This window comes from Misgurnus anguillicaudatus, chromosome 22 (genome assembly GCF_027580225.2).
Source record: "Misgurnus anguillicaudatus chromosome 22, ASM2758022v2, whole genome shotgun sequence".
Lineage (NCBI taxonomy): Eukaryota > Metazoa > Chordata > Actinopteri > Cypriniformes > Cobitidae > Misgurnus > Misgurnus anguillicaudatus.
This window is the reverse complement of record NC_073358.2, coordinates 51,260,485-51,280,665: the sequence shown is the minus strand read 5'-3', so window position 1 is coordinate 51,280,665 and position 20,181 is coordinate 51,260,485. Positions and strand designations below refer to the sequence as shown.

Here is a 20,181-nt window from a genome sequence, read left to right as displayed (position 1 = left end):
TTTTTTTGCATCCTCAGATTCCAGATTTTCAAATAGTTTATCTCGGCCAAATATTGTCCTATCTTACACTGCATAAAATTCCTTTTTAAGTATTTTTGTCTTGTTTCAGTAGAAAATATCTAAAAATTCTTGATGAGCAAAATGACCTTAAATAAGTATAGTTTTTAGACAAAAAATATACAATTTAAGTGAATTTGTGTTTAAAACAAGCAAAAAATCTGCCAATGGGGTTAGCAAATTTTTCTTGAATTAAGTGTTTGAGAAAAAAGTTCAATATTTTCTTACCGCATTGGCCATGTTTTAACACAAATTCACATAAAATTTAATTTTTTATTTTTTGTCTAAAACTAGACTTATTTTCTTAGGTCATTTTGCCTATCAAGGAAATGCATCTTAATTTAAAGGGGACATTTCACAAGACTTTTTTAAGGGGCAGTATTATCCCCTTCTGACATCACAAGGGGAGCCACATTTCAATTACCTATTTTTTCACATGCTTGCAGAGAATGGTTTACCAAAACTAAGTTACTGGGGTGGCCTTTTCACATTTTCTAGATTGACAGAAGCACTGGGGACACTTTAAGAATTTGTAGATATTTGTACTGAAAGCAAGACAGTAAATTTTTGCAGCGTAACAAACATACATAAATGTATCAATATTTATTCAGCTTTCAGAAGTATACATCTCAATTTAAAAAAATTGACCATTATGACTGGTTTTGTGGTCCAGGGCCACATTTATAGTTATATAAATCTGGACTGCATTCACTTCAAATAAATAAATAAAACATCACTGTCACATTTTTCTTCAGACGAAACATAAAGAGAATTTTTTTTTCTTATTCACATCTTTATTATTTAAATTAATATTTGCTAAGATATGCTTTTCCCGAGCAAATTCTGAAAAAAAGAAAGGGGATCAAATGAACGTTTACAAAACCTCGGTGCCGTTTTGCTCAACCATACATTTCAAGAACTGATAAATAAAACATAAAGACATTGGACTCTTGAATGTATGACTTTACAGTAATACAGCCGATCAAAGGTTTTCCGATTTATATGTATATTATATTCCTATAATAATAATAGTTTGAAAAATAAAAGCTGACATGTCAGTCTCATTACTTCACAAAAGTATTCACACGCATTAGCTCGGTATATTTGGATAGATTAAGTTCTGTACACATAAGGAACAGTGATATTTACATGCAGTCGACTGCCTTTGTCTCTACCAAGTACACAGCAGGACACAACAGAAGCACATAGCAGCAAATGCGGCCAAAGACAGCAGAGGTGTGGCGTCCATCTAAAGCTCCATCCGGTCCGTTTCCCTTATAACACCTAGTGTCATAAAGTGTCATGATTATCTTAAAAATGTCATCACTCTAGTAATGACAGAAAATAAGAGGCACAAGCATCTGGAAAACGTATAAGAGCCATGAGCGACATAAGGCTCCAAGTCTTCCACATCAATCTTTCTATTGCGTTTCTATATAACGTAACAAATAAATAACCTGACTGTGACTTCTGTATATACTTTGTGCTTGTTTCATTTCAACAGAACAGAGACAGGCCAGATACAGTTCATATTTACTGTAAGGGTGGCTTGCTAGTGCTGGGATATGACCAAAAGCAGTATCATAAAAATGTTGATCATTCGAGGATTTATGCATAATAGGGATTGGTTAACAAGCAGGGCAAAAGTCATAGATTTAGGAAACTTTTTATAGCTTATGCGCTACATTTAAAGACTTTGTGACAAAAGGTGTTCTGTAAAATGTTACCACTATACAATACTGAACCACTTTTGTCTGTCGTCAGAGCCCGTATTAAAAATTATGTCAAAAAGCTATGTTCAGGATGGCATACTACTCACGATATCTCTGTCGAGTATGCAGTGTCCCACAATGCAATGCACTCACGTATTTCCATACCAATACTCTCCTACTTGTCATATTATTGTTATAGACAAATCTTTGTGTTTTACGATAAAATTACAAAAATAATTGCATTTTTATTTCTGAGATGATAACAGGACACCAATCTCTGACTAAAATGATGAGGTCATCCAAAATAGGACTCCATCATGTTGTTTCACATACTATTCTTGGAAAAAAATTATACACAGCATAGTATTCAGTTAGTTAGAAAGTATCCAGTTATCATAAAAGAAATAAAAATGATTGTACATATTAGGGATGCACCGATATATATCGGCCTATAATCGGTATCACAGGGGGGGAAAGCATTTTTCCCACACTAATTTTAAAAACAAAATTACTGTTTGTACACTCCAAACTTCTTGGATTTCATGTCATAATACTTTGAAACTAAGAGTAAAGAGCAAAAATTATCAGTATCTATTGGTATCGGTACCGATTTTTGTAACGGTGCATCCCTAGTGCATACTACAGAAATAGTATGGTAGTATGCATCCAAACGTCTATTTTCATCTCCAAACTACCACAAAATTGAGATTTCAGTCCCATTCAAATACTTCCACATCATTTTCTGTGCACTTACTCCAAAACAATTAAGTTATCACTTCGATCTACTGCATATTAACATTTTTTCAAAGTCAAATATTCTATACTTTCAGTAAGTATACACTGACACATATTATATGTTCATTTTGGAAGAATGTAAAGTCATATTCAAATATAATCACTAATTCTTTAGATAGTCCGACCAGTCGCCCTCAGCACAATTTTGGCTCAGCCGCTCATCCGGCGGCTTCATAAACCAAACCTCAATCTCTACCTGTTGTTCATAACAACGGCGTCCAATACGGTCTGAGACCAAAGCATCGAGTGCACCAACATACATCATTTTTTAAATCTTCATCTCTCTGTCTATTGTACTATACATTGCTCAAAACATAGAAAAAGGGCAAAAACAACATTCAGGTGATACAGTACGTTCTGAGATGAAATAAATATATGTCCTCCACCACTGCTTTGGGTGATAGAGCAGGAGGGTTGAGCGCTTCTGTATCGCACCGGGCCTTAGGATGTGACACACGCTTTACGCAAGCACGTAAACAATTTATTAGTGGGAATGCAAAGCATAATGCAACCACCGTATGCGTTTTGGTCTCTCTGTTTTGGAGCTTTAAAAATGGGGCACTATCCAATGCCATTATAAAGCTAAGAGAGCCAGAATATTATTATTTAATATAACTATGGGCTACCCTGCTAAAAAACCATCACAGATCATTTTAATGGCTGCCATGGAAACTATAATGGTCTCTACTGGTTTGTCTTGGGTTTTATTGGCGGTACAGCGGTCCAAACGTTCGTCTGTGTGCTTGCGTAAAGTTTCTACTGCCCTTACAGTCCGACAAAAAACAACAAAGCAGTCCAGACACTCAGAGACCGGCACCAACATTTGGTCCTCAGATTTTTAAGCTGTGATGTTGCGTTGTATCTAAGCACCATAGGAGACTCCCTGCAGATGTTTTCATTTCTTAACTGTTGTTTCGATTGTTTGTGTCCTGCATATTACACTTCTCAAAAGTGAAATCATAACTGATCATAGAATATCCTTTGATATATTTAAGAAAAATCAAGTTAATCTGCTGCTTCTTTAAAGGTGAAGTCTGTCTATTTCTGTTAACACACCTATGCTGCATACACACCAAATGCAAAGCATTGCGTTTCTCGCTTTAGATTACTCGCAGGATTTAACTTTGTGTCATGTGAAGAGTTTTTTTTAACTTGCGCGAAGATAGGTTTAATGCTGCGTTCACAAGTGATTTCAATGTTAAGTCAATGTGAAGATGCGTTGACGCAGGTCTAGTTTGTGCGAATGGCGCAAATTGAGCGTTGGCGCGGAAAAAGTGCGAGTTAAAAAATCGGAGTTGCGTAAGTGAATTTCAGCGTGAATGTCTTGATTGCTATAATTTCACGCGCGGCTTTCACGCACGAATGAAGCGAGTAAACTCAAAATGTTCAAGCGGCAAACTAGAAGCGGTAGACGTAAATTTCACGCCTCAAACGCGGCTGGTGTGAACCCACAGTAATACTACGTACACACCAAACGCGGGGCATCGCGTTACTCGCTCTAGATTACTTGCGGGATTTTACTTCGTGTCATGGCAATTTTTCGCTCGAGTTGAATATTTTGAGGCGAATAGCACGCGTTTTTTGCGGCAAAAACGTGCCGCCCATATCGCGAGGACTCGTCTGATCGCGTCTTTGCATTGACTTTGTATGTAATCTACTCGCGCGAATCGTTGAACTCGCATCTGGTGTGAACCCACAGTAAGGCGTGATAGCACGTCATTCGCATCGCCCCACGCGAGTTTGCGTCTATTCGCGTCTTTGCATTAATTTGTATGTAATCTACTTGCGCAAATCTTTGAATTTGCACTTAGTGTGTACGGCCTTATTACATACCAGTTTCATGTGAAGTAAACCATTTCTAGGTTGATTTCCCAAAATATGGTAGGGTGACCATACGTGCCATTCTTCCCGGACGCATCCCGTCCAGGATTTCGGTGCGTCTTCCGGAAGTCGTATTTGTTGACCGCATACGCCATTCAGTTAAAAACATAAGATATACAAACATAGTTCCATTCTTACCTTAAAATGTAACGGTTGCTTTTCTGTAATAATAATAATCCTCTATGACGTATGCGGTCGACAAATATGACTTCCGGGAGACGAACACAAAATCCTGGAAGGGATGCGTCCGGGAAGAATGGCACGTATGGTCACCCTAAAATATGGCAGTCAACACTATCATATAAGTCCAACCAATGGCAGATGGAGGTTTTAAAACAGTCTTTTTTTATTTCACATTTGGTAGTTCCAAAAATGACACACCTCACCTTTAAAAGCTTATCTTTAAAATAGACCTCTAATGAAAACACACTTCAAGCTAAAAGCTAAAACAGTCAGGTCTCAACCTTAGGTCTGAATTGTTACGCCTCCCTTAAACCCCTGAGTGTTAAATCCAGACGTGTATCTAGTTCCTTTGGGCCAGCACCTCTATCCTAATCCAATCGACCAACCCTCCGCCGGCTGATAAGGCCACAAGTGCGCATAACCAAACAACAAACCAGCTCTCAACCCAAACGCCTGCCCCACACAAGCAGGGCATCCTTGGACAGTCCTCGGAAGCTGTACGGTCACCGTTCATTTATTTTTTGGACTGTACTGAATGCTATTGTAATCGGGGCTTTACTGCATCACAGAGTTCACGTTCGCCGCGGTCAGATCTCCGTCGACTCGATCCTCTCCAGCCGAGTTGGAACCGGCCACAGCGGCGCCAGTTGGTGCAGCTCCGGCAGCGTCTTGTCTTCCACTGGAGGAGTCGGCGATGTGAGCGATATAGACACGGACGGCGGCACCTCCTGCGAGGCCGCGGAGGGAGGCGAGGCGGGGGAGGCGATGGAAGCCTGGGGTGACGTGGTGATCTGACAGCCCAGCTTATCCACTCGCTCCTCCAGAGCCTGGTTCTTCTGCAGCATCTCCACGTAACTGAGCTGCAACTGCGCTTGGTATTTAAGCACTCGCTCCTTTTCTTCTTGCCAGGTTTGGCGTTCCTGGGCGAAGGTGAGAGCCTGTCGTTCGCGCTGCTGCCGCTCCACCCGGAGCTCGCTCTGCAGCCGCTCCAGCTTTCGCAGCAGGTCGCCCGACTCCTGCCACTGGACCTTTGAGTCGTCGCTCTGGAGGGTGAGAAGCGTGTCTGGAGCCGGCAGGGCGGGGAGCGGGGCGAGCGACGCGGGCGTGTCCGGAGGGCTGAGTGGCGAGAGAAGACGCTCTCGGCTGCGGGACGCCACCAGCTGACCCATTTCAGGCAGACCGGGTTCGCCGGCACGACTGCCGCTGCTGAGCTCATTGAGGGCTTTCTTTAAGCGCGTGACCTCCGTTTCAAACACGCTTAGTTTGTCCCTCAGTACGGTGACCTGCGGGAATATATGGGAGAGATGCAGATAACAGGGTCAGATATACATGGGACACATTTACTAACACAAGTTTACAAAAGAGATCTCATCTTTGTTTATCATATATAAGAAAGGGCCAAGCAGGTGATTCAACTTCCGAACATGTTGTAAAATAACATAAAATGGACAACATGTCCAAATGATCACAGATGAGATGTCTTTAATATCCCAATAATTTCTCAGATATTTCTTCTGAGAAAAACATTCAAAAACGTATTGAGCTCAGATGTCAAGTCTGCAAACAAAAGTCAACATTTTCGATTTCAAAACATTTCTCATCAAATTAACCCAGATCAAGATTATTTTAGCTTTGTTCTTCTGTTTTTTCCTATATTTAATTTTAGAAAAAACATCTAATAGCAATAATCCTCATTTTCAAGATTCATTCTCAATAAATGAATAAAAAAAAAATGCATACAAAATATGAAACACAGCTGAGTGTTATGTGACCCTGCATGCAAAAAATTTTATATCATGATTATGGTGACCAAAATGATTGGTTATCAGTATTATCGTGGCTTTGTCTGAGTCAAAACAGCAATCATCTATCAGCACAACTGGCCTTAAACAAAACAGCAACAACTCCATCTTAAGCAGAAAAACCAAGAAAGCTGCTATATACATGTGGCATGGCTGTTTTTTGTTTTCAAATAAATGTTATAATTTCAGAATTTAAACCCAAAAAACAAACATTTATGAAATGAGACTTAATGAAACACACCTGCGCAAAACTAAATCACTAGACAGGCTAAATAAAAAGTGCAAATAAAAAATAAATAAAATGGAATAATAAATAAGATTTAAATAAAAGTGCAGAGTCCCTCTGTGACAGTAGGCACCCATGCACTTTATCTGCGTGCTATCAGGCATTAGACAGTATGAAAAGAAAATGCCATCGAGCCTTTCAGACACATTCATATAACAGGTTTGTGCCCGAAACAGAAATCGGCCAAAATAAAACAAAAAACTGTTGTGCCAGCCGTCACTTCAGCAATCCCAGAAGAAACAGACAAAGATAAATGGCACTTGAACTCATCAGATACCATCATTCAATGGAAAAGGAGTTGCGGTTTTGTCTAAAGAAATGTAAAGTTAACACCTAATAACCTATGTTAACTCATTCTCTGCCAGATATTTTTGGAAAAGTTGGCAGCCAGCATTTTTTATAATTTTCACAAAAGTTTCACAAAATGCCTTCCAGAAAAATTTTCTACTAAAAATCTAGAAACATACAAATATATCAAATATATCTATTTTTTTTCCTCTCTTATAAACTCTTAAATATGGGTATTTTTCTCTAAATATAATTTTTTTTAGCAAAAAAGCTGAAATAATTGAATTTTTGCAAGATTATCAAAACATACACAGTGTTTAAAATGAGTAAATAACTTTTTTGGCTTCAGTTTTTTTCATAAATTGGGTAAGTGCGCCATGTAGTGGATAATCGCGGTATTGCAGATGAACATAAAAAAATTCAGAAACACGTTTTTATGCAAATGTTTTCTCTTAATTGATGAGATAACTCGATAATGGTGGGGAAAGAGTTAATATACTGTGTACTCTTTTGGACCACACGTTTTAACGAATGAGCCCTGTAAGCAGAAATACGTGAAGAGATGTGAATGAATTGTGTGTTGTTGTTATTCTATTCCAAATGTCAACAACTGCAGATTATTTTGTATGTTGCTTTTGTATTCCTAATTTAAACATAACAACCTCCACATTTTTATGATACACCTGCCTGCGTCAGATTGTTGCTACCTTTGGTTGACGCAGGACTGAATTTACTGTGAAAATCAGTTACGGTTAATAAAACGTTTAAACGTATTTTGATAAACCATAAAACCAGTAATCATTTCATCCCTAACAGTAACATTTTTTGTGATTCACTGTTTTCTACATAAACTCATCCTGCATACTGTAAAGAACATTCTGTGAAAATATAACCTTGATTTCTTTAAAGGGGACAAGACTTTTATAAGATGTCAAGTTTTTTGGGTCCCCAGAGTACATATGAGTACAGTAATGAGCTGATCTCTGCACTAAAGGGCAGGGCCGTGGTTGGATACTAGTGCAGATTAAGGGGCGGTTTTATCCCCTTCTGACATCACAAGGGGAGCCAAATTTCAATGCGCTATATTTTCACATGTTTGCAGAGTATGGTTTACCAAAACTAAGTTACTGGGTTGATCTTTTCACATTTTCTAGCTTAATACAAGCACTGGGGGCCCAAATTTAACGGTCAGATTTTCATGATATGTCCCCTTTAATATCCATTAAGATCATGTCAAAGATTGAAATCAATGAAATCCTTAGATTTTATTAAGTTATGAGACTTTAACCTGGATTTCACAGTGAGGCTCAGATATTCAATAGGTTAATAATGAAATAATGAGTTGTGTATCCTCTTTACCTCAGCCAGCATGCTCTGTAGTTCAGCCTCACATCTTTCCAGCTCCAGTGTTTTGGTGCAGAACGACTCTTTAAGGCTGATCTCGGCCTCTTCTCTCTCTCTCAGTTGAGCGTTTAGCTCTTTCAGTTGCCCTCTCAGTGCCACCATCTCACCCGCTCGCTGCGTTACTTCACCCTGACTCTCTCTCAGCTGCTGCTTCAGTAAAGAGATTTCACCTGCTTTCTGACACACCTGCGAGAGCACATAGACCATCTGTCATCGTTAAGTTTATACTTCATATAGGATTTTATTCATCTATCATGTATTTATATTTACATTCATGCATTTGGCAGATGCATTTATCCAAAGTGCAATAAAGCTATATTTTATCAGTATGTGTGTTCCCTGGGAATCGAACCCATGACTTGTGAGTTGCTAATGCGATGCATTACCAATTGAGATAGAGGGACACTTCAGCAGTAACAACATAAACAAGCGGCTGTTGTGGTCCGCACGTAACTTCCGGTAAACTCCGCTAAGAATAAATAACAACAAAGTTCTTTAAACGTAGTTTATTTATATAACAAGCAAAAAACAACACATAGATTACCTAGGAAAGCAAAACATTTATTTTCTATGAGGCATTTGTTCGAGAGATCAGTTTAGCAAATAGTCAGACTATAAAAAAAACGAAACCAGGAGTAAAGTTCGGATGCAGACGTGTATTGCGTCAGCGCACCACGAAATGCGAAATGACTATTGCGAAATGACGCCGTTTCCATTAACCAAGGTTATGCGACTAAAACGTAATTTTGAAGTAATTTCAAAAACCATGCAGATGGGTGTGTTCGACTTCATACAATGCTGCGCAGCAGACCAACGTGGATATGACATCAAAATACAGCGAGAGCGACTCGAAAGCATACAGAGCAGTATTTAGCAATATTTTAATATAAATATTGCGGTATTTTGATCGTTTCTTGTGACACCATATGAAGTCGAACACACCTCTTTTATCTTGTCCTCCAATTAAATATACCGCCAGTGGCGGCATTCGACATTTCTTCTGAGAGGCGCGAATTCAAAATATGTGTTCGGAGTGAGTGTCGTGTGTTGCTCGTCATTTCAAAATATGTGTTTATTGCGTCATGTGAACTATGTGCATTATGCATCAAAATACAAGCCTGCTGCAAATGCGTCAAATGGATTTATGATAAAAGAGTATATAACTTAAAGGCGGAGTCCACGATGTTTGAAAGCCAATGTTGATATTTGAAATCACCTAAACAAACACGCCCCTACCCCAATAGAATCTGGACCTTCGGTTGATAGACCCGCCCCACACATACGCAACCCTGCAAGGATGTTGGTTAGTAGACACGCTCCTTACTGCTGATTGGCTATAAGTGTGTTTTGGTAGTCGGCCCGTCTCCTTTTCCAAAGCGTTTTTCAAACATCGTGGACTCCGCCTTTAAAACTAAACTTTGATTACACATGACATTAAGCGAGTATCTGGCAAACACGAGTGTCTCTTTTATCATAAACCCTTCAGAGACGTCTGCTCGTATTTTGACATCATATGACGCAAGGAAAACATATTTTGAAATGACGAGCTTCGCATCGTGCGCCCTCGAAAAAGTCTTAAAAGTCATGTGACTTTTACACAGCTGTTAGGGCTCATTATAGTTGTGCGCACGTCCTACGGCATAGCTGCGACGGCATAGTATACACGTCGAGTTTGAGCTAAATCACTCCTCAACTTGACCAATCTTAGTTCTCACCGTCGCAAACGGAAATACCTATGACAGCGTTTTTTTAACCGATGGGAGGGGTTCTAGTGGACCAATCACAAAGCTTGCGGTTCACGTAGAACTGACGCGCTGTTAAAAATTCGGCGAGGTGCACGTCAGGCTACGCAGAGGCTATGGACAACCCACAGCGTAGACCTTACGCACGACTATAAATTGAATGTGAAAAAAAGTTATCATTGCAGTTTTGCGATTCCTTTTCGAATTGCCTGAAAAACCACCTCACTCGAGCGTAAAAACATTTTTGCGATATATGTGAGTTTATTTAAAATTTCTGTGTTTCAATGGAGTGCATTTTCAATTCGCTATTTCAATTTGCGCAATTTGAAGGGTAATGGAAGTGCAGCTAGTGATACAATCACATACCAAAGGTTTTGATTGATTGATCGAAATAAATGCAAATGGCTGGCAAAAGCGATACTGACCAGTGTAAAAATAAATAAATATCAGTTACTAAGTACATAAATATCTGTGTCAGATACACAAAGGTATTCACAGTGCAAAAGGTTGTGGGTTTGATCCCAGGGAACACAGATACTTTAAGTCGCTTCGGACAAAAGCACTTGCCGAATGTTTTGTTTGAATAGTGGTCACTAATATCTCAGACAGTATGCAGTCACTCACCTCCCACTTGGTTTCCTCAAGTCTGGGCAAGATATCAGCCTGTTCCTTCCTAAAGTCCAAGCACTTTTTCTCCAGCTCTTCTCTCTGAGCGAGCAGCAAAGTCATTTCATCCTGCAGTCTGCGTTTGTCCTGCTGCAGACGGCTGATCTGCGCCTGCAGGGCCTGCTGCGTGCGCTGAGCCCGTCGGGTCACCTGCTGGAGCCGACCGGCGTAGTTCTGCCTCAAATCCTCCATCTCGCGCTCCCACACGCGCTGCTTCTCTTCAAACACCTGGACGATGGCTGCCTCGCTCTGGTCCAGGTTACGTCGCATGTGGAGCACCTACGAGGAGGGCAAGGAGTCTTTATGCCAGTGGACAATTTATTATCATTAAAGTGTCTAAGATGTCTAGTTAACAAAATGACAAAATCAAAGGTGCATTTTTAGATCTGATCCAAGGACTTTTCTTACAAATGCTCAGACTGAAAAAGTTTAAAACGTTTCAGTGGTGGGCTGCAAATTTTCTCACTTTTTCGGCCTACTTACTTCCTGTTCTCTCTCCCACAGACGGTCCTCCAGGTCTTGAATGAGATCGTCCGAGGATGGAGAAGGACGCAAAGGAGCAGGAGCGTCGCTCATGTGACTCAGCCGTTGATACGACGAGGAACTCTTGCCAGAAGAAGATCGGCCACTATCGGACGCGCTGACGCCATTCTGATATCCCGGCTTGTCGAGTTTATCCAGAGCGACGGTGCCCAGCCTGTTGATGTGGCTGGTGGAGGCACTGAGGGGTCCGAGCGCAGGAGGAGGGCCGTAGCTCGACCCCGTGTACGTGGGCAGACTGGTAAGCGAGTTCCTCCCAGAATCAGACAGACTGCCCTGACCAGGCCTGCCCGCTCCCGTGTGTGTTCCCCGACTACTGGGACTGTCCTGTTCCCACTGCGCTCCGGACGGGTTCTGCCCTCCTTTTTCTCCTCCGCTGCCTCCACTTCCACTGCTGCCCGGACCAGCGCTCGTACCCGAGCTGGTCTGAAGAGGACACACCAGGTTCTGCATGGAGTGAAAGCTCTTGGGCACTACGGGTTTGAAGGCTGACGGACGCACCAAAGAGTCATTCGTCTGTAGGGACGAAAAATAGAAATTCACAGTCTAATCTGTGGCATAAAATCAAAGGATAAAAGTTTAAAATGTTATAAGGTACGTTTTGCACTTTTTATGGTGCGTTTATACCAGATGTGATTTACATGTTAAGTCAATGCAAAGACGCGATAGACATCTGGCAGCACGAATGAGGCGGCGCAAATTAAGCATTTCGGGTTTTTGACGTGTGTAACGCGTTCACACAAATTGTGAGAGTTGAAAAATCCGAACTTTTGCGGACTTTTGGCGGAACTTTTGCAGATATTGACGCCGCATTAACCAATCAGATGCTTGCGCTAGTGGTGACGTGATTACGACAAAGCGAGAGGAGGCAGAAATACCAAACAACAATGAAGAATAAAATCATTATACCGCTGTATGTGGACACTTGGAGATGTATGATGCATTTTCGTATAAAAACAGGAAAAAAATAACTTACTTGGAAGAAATTGAGGAGGTCGGACAATCTGGTAAGTTGTAAAAAAACACTTTTTACTCAATTTGAACTAAATCAGCCCAGTCTCGCGAAATTTCGTGATAAATACGGTTTCATCGGACGCACGTGCGCTGACGCGAGTCAGGATTGGATCCGAACTTTACTTCCGGTTTCGTTTTTTTTAATGGTCTGACTTGCTAAACTGATCTCTTGAACAAATGCCTCGTCGAAAATAACAAATGTTTTGGTTTCCTAGGTAATCGATATTTTAAAAGGACTTTGTTGTTATTTATTCTTAGCGGAGTTTACCGGAAGTTACGTGCGGACCACGACATGCGCTTGTTTATGTTGTTACTGCTGAAACCGTCTATAGTCACGGAATTTTTTGATTCCTTTTCCGTGATACTGTCGCGAATTTCCACATTTCTTCATGATCGTATCACGAATTTCTGTTTACCTGTCACTGTCACGCATTGGTTACCCAACTTTCTTGTCCCACTCTCTTACCATTGTCGCTTCGGTTTGGGGTTACATTTACATAAAATGACATCCAAACCCAACTCTAACCCTAACGCCAGGCGACAATAGTTTAAAAATCAGAAAATATAAAAAATAAATCCGAAAAAATAGTATAAACCAGTACTTAAAGTGACATCCTAACGCAAACACCAAATCTAACCCTGGACCGAGGCGACAATGGTTTGAAGGTGGGAGGAGGCAGTTGAGTTGCCGGTGCGTGACAGTGACATGAGAACAACGTGAGAGTTCGTGACAGTGTCACAGGGAAATCAAGAAGTTGCGTGACTATATCACAAAATTTCTTGAGACTGGGTAGAACTAAATATATATTGACAGTACAAGCTATCTAAAGCCAAAAATGTAGCATATTCGTGTCTGAATTTCACGCACAAATTTCACACGCAAATGAAGCGAGTTAACTTAAAGATGCAGTGTGTAATTTTTAGAAGGATCTCTTGACATAAATGCAAAATAATATATAAAACTATTTTATCAGGGGTGTATAAAGACCTTTCATAATGAAACGTTATGTGTTTATTACCTCAGAACGAGACGTTTTTATCTACATACACTGATGGTCCCCTTACATGGAAGTCGCCATTTTGTGCCACCATGTTTCTATAGAAACCCTTAATGGACATTTTTTTACCAAGTTGTCCCCAATGACATGTTTGTTCGAAGGTGGCTACCGTAGCTTCTCTATGTAATTAAAAAACGAGGGGTAAGCCGTGGACCGAGCCATTGGTTGCAACCTACCAGCATCTCACCACTAGATGCCGCCAAAATCCACACACTGCACCTTTAAATTTCTCAAGCGTTGCTTCATTCGCGTCTGATATGAACGCACAGTTAGTGATGAGCTTTCTGTATCATTCACTTTTTTAAGAAGATATGGCTCATAAGACATTAAGGATATATCACAAATCTGTCTGTGTTGAGCGAGAACAGATATGTGAATTGACCGCCGTTAGGTTGGTGCCTCAGGGCAAATTTGGACCCAGGCGCCACCACCACACAGCCAATGTGAGCCAACCTATCAGTCTGTGCTACTTCACTGATGTCGGTGTCCCTACTTTTAGATGAATCATGGATCATTGTTACCGTACCTGTGCATGCTCCAGCTTCCCAGAGACGGGCAGAATGTTTGGTGGGTTTTGATTATCAGGTTTGGCTTTGTTTTTCTCTTTGTGCTGTGGTGCAGGTTGATGATTGACGTTTTTCTCATTTGTCATAAGCACTATGTTGTTACCGCACAAGTCCAGACTCTCTCCTCTCCGGTGGCCTTCTCTCCGTGACCCGCCGTTAGTGAACACCGTGTTGGACACCAGCCTCTCACCGTTGACCGTTTGCTGACGGTTGGCATTTTGAGCCGCGGCGCGTTCGGCATCCGCATGACTGCGAGCGTTGGCGTGGTAATCCCTTTCGGCGTTGTAGCTACGCTCGTCGGCGGAGACGCCTTTCGCTTTGGTGCTGGGCCCAGGGATGCGGTCGGCGCTGAAACTTCGGTCGTCCAGACGGCGACGGGCTGAGTTGGGAGGCGGTGCGGCCACCAGGGGACCGTTAGGGGTGGTGCGGGTGCCCACGCTGCGCATGGTGATGGGGCGTTGACTGGAGGCCCCGCTCCCTACACTGCCCATGCCAGGAGCCTCGAGCGCTTCACTCCGCCACCCTCAACGGCAGCACACAGGGGCATGAAAGTTTCGGGAGCCGGACCGCACGCACACACACTGCAACAGAAACACACACAGGTTAATATATTACTATATATTATAACTTATAATACTATATTATAAAGAATCCTGAGGTGTTACCCAGCAAGCATTAGCCGTAATTTCTACGTAGCCCACTACTAGCCAAAATGAACTTGGTAACTTGTGAGATGTCTGATATTCATGATTTCATTTATTTTATATAATTTATTTTTGGGACATCTATACAATTTTGACTGACAGATGGCTATTAAATTGCTTTGGACGCAAAATTGCTTGCTGGATTTAGTTATCAGGCTAAAATTTACTTCATAGCACCACTTCGATCAAAACAATATTACACTAGCATACTAATAGAAAGCAAGGTTATTCTGTTATCTGATATGATTGAAAACAAACAACATACTTGGGTCTTATGAGATTTAAGAAAGCCGAACGTCCTTCCGAAGTTAAACATTCATCGGATCATTCAAAAATCCAGAAGAACTCTATATATTTCGACAACTCATGATGAGCAAAACAATCTTATGAATCCCATACGCAGTGTGTGTGTGTACAGGTTTGATTATCTGTGGAGTTAAATATTAACTAAAAACAATTCATATTTTATGCAACCGATGTTATACTTCCTGAAAATAAATGTCACTCCTCTCGGACAGCATGCTTTTACTTATACTTTTACTTTATGCTTTACTTATCATATCACCCTACTGATTACATGTTAATTTAAACTCGTGAACTGTCTGCTAATAAAGCAAAAGATCTGATGTTAACTACAGTCACTTTCATAGAAGTTGGTCAGGAAACTCCGAATAGGATTTTTGGCAATAAAGTAATTTATTTAGAAGTAAATATGGATTCATCTTTTTTTTACAAAGTTACAGAAGTTGGTCAAACAGGAGCAGTGAGTGATTTTCTCTGTTTTTTAAGCTTATATTATAAGATCAATGCAATACAATTTAATTCTATAAGGACATAAACAATTGTTTACTATGATACCTTGACAAATGTTTTGTTTATTTGTCCGTTCCAGCCAAAAAGACGCAAACCTAAATTCATTTAAGCTCTGTGCACTGTGCCGCAAACACAGTGATCCAGTCCAGCACAGTAAAACTAATCATCATACAATAAAAAGATCACTTCAATAAAAACAAGGCATTTAGTTATGTAAAAATATTGCAAATGGAAAAGAAAGGCTAGTATTTATTAAAAACTTTATCAGTCCACAGAAAGACAAACAATATTCTCTTAATATTTGAGAATTATAATAAAATAAACACGTTCATTAACCAGAAGGGAGGGAGTGAAAATAGCGCATTAAATTTGAAGTGGCCAGTCAGATGTCAGGGGGGTCAAGTGCCACCCCGAACCCCCTCTGGCTCCGCCACTGATGGCATCATATAGCACCTTTATTTTTAAGAGATTAATTTCTTTCTTTAGTTGAACATAAACAAAGATTTTTGCATCAATGCCACTTTATTATATTCAGGACATTGCATACGGGCCATGAGCTGAAACATAAAACAGCAACATGACATTCAACAGGAATGGCATGGAATATCAAAAATCCATTGCAAATTTGTGATGCTGTGAGGATAAAGTCTCATAACCTATAATGAGGGGCATGGACGTTTTATTTCTTAGTAATTTCTTTGACATGACATTTAGGATGTTTTTTTTATGTAGAAAACAGTAGGGGAGAGTGGGGCACAAACTAACGCTTTTTGGCTTTGGCTCTATCATTCAAAAAATATTTAAGTAAGATGAATAAATTTTTTACACAATCAACACACATCTCTGCTACAAATGAACACTTAAAGTTTGTTTGTGGGACCTGCCGTTATCGTACAATTACACCGAAAGTGACAGGAGTGCAAACGTTATAATTTACCCCATAAACTGTTGTAACACTTGCTTTAGTTCAAACACAAATAACTCAACAAAATTCTGTCTATATAAAAGAGGATATTGTTTATATATCTGCCTATAATACATAGATATCCACACATTCATCCATCCGTGATCCTTCATCTAACCATCATTGAATTATGCAGCAATGCATAGAAATAGATTTACACAATTAAGACCCAAAAAAAAATCATAATTGTAAGTTATTTCCCCTGATATTTTATTATCATTTCATTATCATTGTATACCTGAGGCTTAATTGTAACACTGTGTTACTGTAACTAACCCTGCTGTGTAAAAATTTTTTTAATCCCAGTGTTATATTTAAGGTAACAAGACCGTGATAAAAATAAAATAAGGTTGGATTTGATGCCTTCATCACCCAACTCAGAAAAAACAAAAGATGAAGAAATTTACTTCCATGCCTCCAAAACACATCAAAACTGACAGTAAGAGAAAAAGACCAAAAGCACAGATTGAAGCTGACTTTTCCCCAAAATATGTAATTCCAGAGCTGATAAAGCTATTAAACTTTAAAGAAAAATGACAACGATTTATAATTCTGCAACAAACTGCAACAATAGAATCATTCACAACAATAACAGAAATTGTGTGTATAAGAAAGTGTTTAAAAGTCCATCTGTGTTGGTCTCTCTGATGATGCTGCAGTATGTTTAAAGTTGTTTATGGCTTCACTGAACGCATGTTAACAGAGCTCGTCCATCCAGGCCGCGCGCGCAGCAGTGCTGCAGTAGCGCGCACTGTCCAGCAGGGCGCCGCGGGCACGTGCCGCCACACTCACTCACTCATTTACAGCATTACATCATCGCTCACATGCTTCATATATCTAACGCTTACACACACACACACATGAGCGCAGTTCACGCTACACATCGTCTGTCTGATGCTAAACACTGTCAGGATGCTGAATGCATCACCTGATGTCTTACATTCATCAACAGAGAGATGCAACATCCAGGCTCCATCAATAATACAACGTCAGATTCATATACTTACGATGGCACAAACATAGCAGACCTAACGCACGTACACGTCTGTGAATAAAGAAAAAACGCACATGCATTTGTAAACATGCAGCTCAAATGAGTGGCACTCTGCATCATCAATGCAGTGCACTCGTTGCATTGCAGGACATTACATAGACGAGAAAATAAAGATACGCACAATGAAACGCAAGCTTGCCTGTTAAAACACAATCCAGAGGCCTGTACACAAACGCCCCCCGTGCATGCTTTACATATGACATCAGAATCACAACAGCTCAATAAATGCACGAAAAGAACAGCATTTACTTCACAAGAAGACCGCGTAACAAGACATCGTTTATTTACAAGCATTTAACGCCACGAATGAACGCAGGGGATGCGGGCCTCGCGACGCAACTAAGCAGTTATTATCGAGCCGACAAACGCATTCAACAGCCTGCGCGTGTCATAAACACGAGCCATAAAAACGCCTCCATTTAGCGGCAACGCAGAGGACGCACAATGAAGAGACAGCGTTCACCTGACTAAAAAAACAGTAACACCACCGAGGGATCCATTCGTTCGGTTTTCCTCGCGTTCACCGTGGCCATTACATAACGCGCGTTATTGCTCATGCAAAATGATGCGACCAGCCTTCGGGACCGCCGCATCCGCATCCCTCCATCAGCATCAGCACCACCACAGCATCGGTAAGCAATAACACGCGTCCGCGCGTCCTTCTGCATCAAACCTTTCACTGGAGAGTTAGGACGCGGGTGAACGCGGGTGCGGATGAGACTCGGTTATTCCTCATATACTCACTGTCTCAGCGCGGGTCTGTCTGTCTCTCTGTCCGTCCGTCGGGCCGATGCTCGGCTGCTGCGGCGTAAATGAACGTGTGAACTACGCGATGCGCTTCCGCCCGCGACAGAGATGAAGTGATGGCGGGGAGAGAGAGAGGTGCGCATCAGCTGAGGGACACACCCACCTCAACCCCGCCCATTTTGGACACTGTCAGCCCCGCCCCTTCTGTTTTGAGCGACAAGATCCCCCATAGGGTGTCTGTCTGAAAGCATGGCAATACCACAGCAGCGCCTATCGAAATATACCGCGCGTATCGCGATAACCGGATAAATTTTATTAATCTGAAAAGTTATGCATAATCAGACCTTTTGGTTTAAGAATACATGTTTTTTAATTTGCTTTTAAGCATTTTTGTATCACATTATTTAGCAAGATATCGCATTTTTCTTTAATATTGTGCATCACTATACCGTAATCATCATATGATCTATGTTGGATGGATGCAATCTATCTGTCCATCCATCCATCCGTCTACTAGAAATATACAGAAAAGCAAAATAAAGAGAGTTTAGTGTGTTGTTCAAAGCATTCTCCTTAAGTTAACATTCATGATACACCTACATTTCATACAACCATAATGTGGTTGGCCAACCCACAAATACCAGAATCTACACGCAGAATGTATAACACATTTGGAGATGAACAGTGCTTATGCATCACAGATGATCCATAAATACAGTCAAAGTGACAGCACAGATCCTCAGGGTAAACATTTGCCCCACAATATTTTCCTTGTGTGTACATCACACGTCATTTTCTGAATAGTTATATTACGTGCTAACCATGATTTTAACACGCATAACCCGCACCCTCGACCCATGACGACAGCGAAAACCACCGGTTATACAACTGATTAGACATAATACAATGATCGGATCTATTGTTAGGTCTTTATCTTCTGTCTCTGTGTGTTTTCTTTCTCTCCATTCACAAATTCATCAGTGACATCAACAACTTCTCAAGGTTACTATGGCGATGGTCTCCATCCAACTGGAGCTCAAGCTGGTGTCATGTGACAGCAGGTGGCGAGGCAACGGTGATGGAGAGAAAGAGAGAGACTGCATGGAGTCTAATTAGAGAGAACTGAAAAAATTAAGGCACAGCGGAGCTTAACTTCCCATTATTCCTCTCTTATCATTCATAGTTCATTTCAAGAGAGCTGCGTTTGCAACAGGCGCAAGAGCTCATGGACTCGAACCCAGAAAACAAACATAGGCCTACTGTAAAACAAAAACAAATGATACCTTGTAATGCACTGTAAGCCGGTTTGGATTAAAGTGTCTGTCAAATGCAGAAATGTAAGTTGTGGAAAATTGTTTTTTAATTATTAAAAGACAATACATTTTTACATTTAGCAGATGTGACTTACAAAGATTAGGAAACAATACAGCGATTTGTCATAGGGAGGCAATAATACAAAAAGTGCTTAGACCAAGTTACAAATTTTAACTATACCTGTTTTTATAAAAAAGCAGTCAATATCTATTTGTCAAGAATTGAGTTTTTAATAGTTTTTTGAATGTTGCAAGAGATGTGATTGACCAGACAGACGGGAGTTTTTAGAAATAAAAATTTAATCACTTTCTAAAACGAAACATGTTATAATTCAGATTTGACTCGGAAACTAAACCTGAATGACATTTAGAGACATTCATGCAAATTCATACACTGAAAGAAACTTATACATCTGTTGTGAATTATTTCCAGAACATTCAGTGATTTTTAATTACAATCAGCGATATTTGTCAAAGTCACAGATAGAAATTTGTATTTGCAAATTAACAAACATACTTCACCTCAAAGTCAACATAAAGCAGATTCACAAAATGTAAGAATTACAGAAACGCTCATATCACAAGTTGTGTG

At 40.5% G+C, this 20,181-nt stretch overlaps 1 protein-coding gene across 4 annotated transcripts; it reads right to left on the bottom strand.

Moving 5' to 3' along the window:
- Nucleotides 1–4,284: 4,284 nt before the first annotated feature.
- Nucleotides 4,285–18,771, bottom strand: lzts3a (leucine zipper, putative tumor suppressor family member 3a). 4 transcript variants are annotated; one of them, XM_055198258.2, is made up of 6 exons: nucleotides 18,274–18,771; nucleotides 13,955–14,575; nucleotides 11,300–11,872; nucleotides 10,775–11,095; nucleotides 8,364–8,615; nucleotides 4,285–5,911 (listed from the first exon to the last, which is right to left on the bottom strand). In XM_055198258.2, the coding sequence occupies exons 2-6, from the start codon at nucleotides 14,483–14,485 to the stop codon at nucleotides 5,216–5,218; spliced, it is 2,373 nt and encodes a 790-aa protein (XP_055054233.2). In that variant the 5' UTR covers nucleotides 14,486–14,575; nucleotides 18,274–18,771; the 3' UTR covers nucleotides 4,285–5,215. The 4 variants fall into 4 exon arrangements, with proteins under 4 accessions (XP_055054233.2, XP_055054237.2, XP_055054234.2 ...); XM_055198262.2 differs by having other exon boundaries at nucleotides 8,364–8,594; nucleotides 18,274–18,765; XM_055198259.2 differs by lacking the exon at nucleotides 18,274–18,771 and adding an exon at nucleotides 17,993–18,267.
- Nucleotides 18,772–20,181: the final 1,410 nt, after the last annotated feature.

What these genes read in the sequence shown, in the direction of transcription:
- lzts3a (XM_055198258.2), bottom strand. Translation starts at nt 14,485, where the DNA reads ATGGGCAGTGTAGGGAGCGGGGCCTCCAGTCAACGCCCCATCACCATG. An exon ending in GGAAGCTGGAGCATGCACAG is followed by an intron (nt 11,873 to 13,954) that starts GTACGGTAACAA and finishes TCGTCCCTACAG; the next exon opens with ACGAATGACTCTTTGGTGCG. An exon ending in TGTGGGAGAGAGAACAGGAA is followed by an intron (nt 11,096 to 11,299) that starts GTAAGTAGGCCG and finishes CCCTCCTCGTAG; the next exon opens with GTGCTCCACATGCGACGTAA.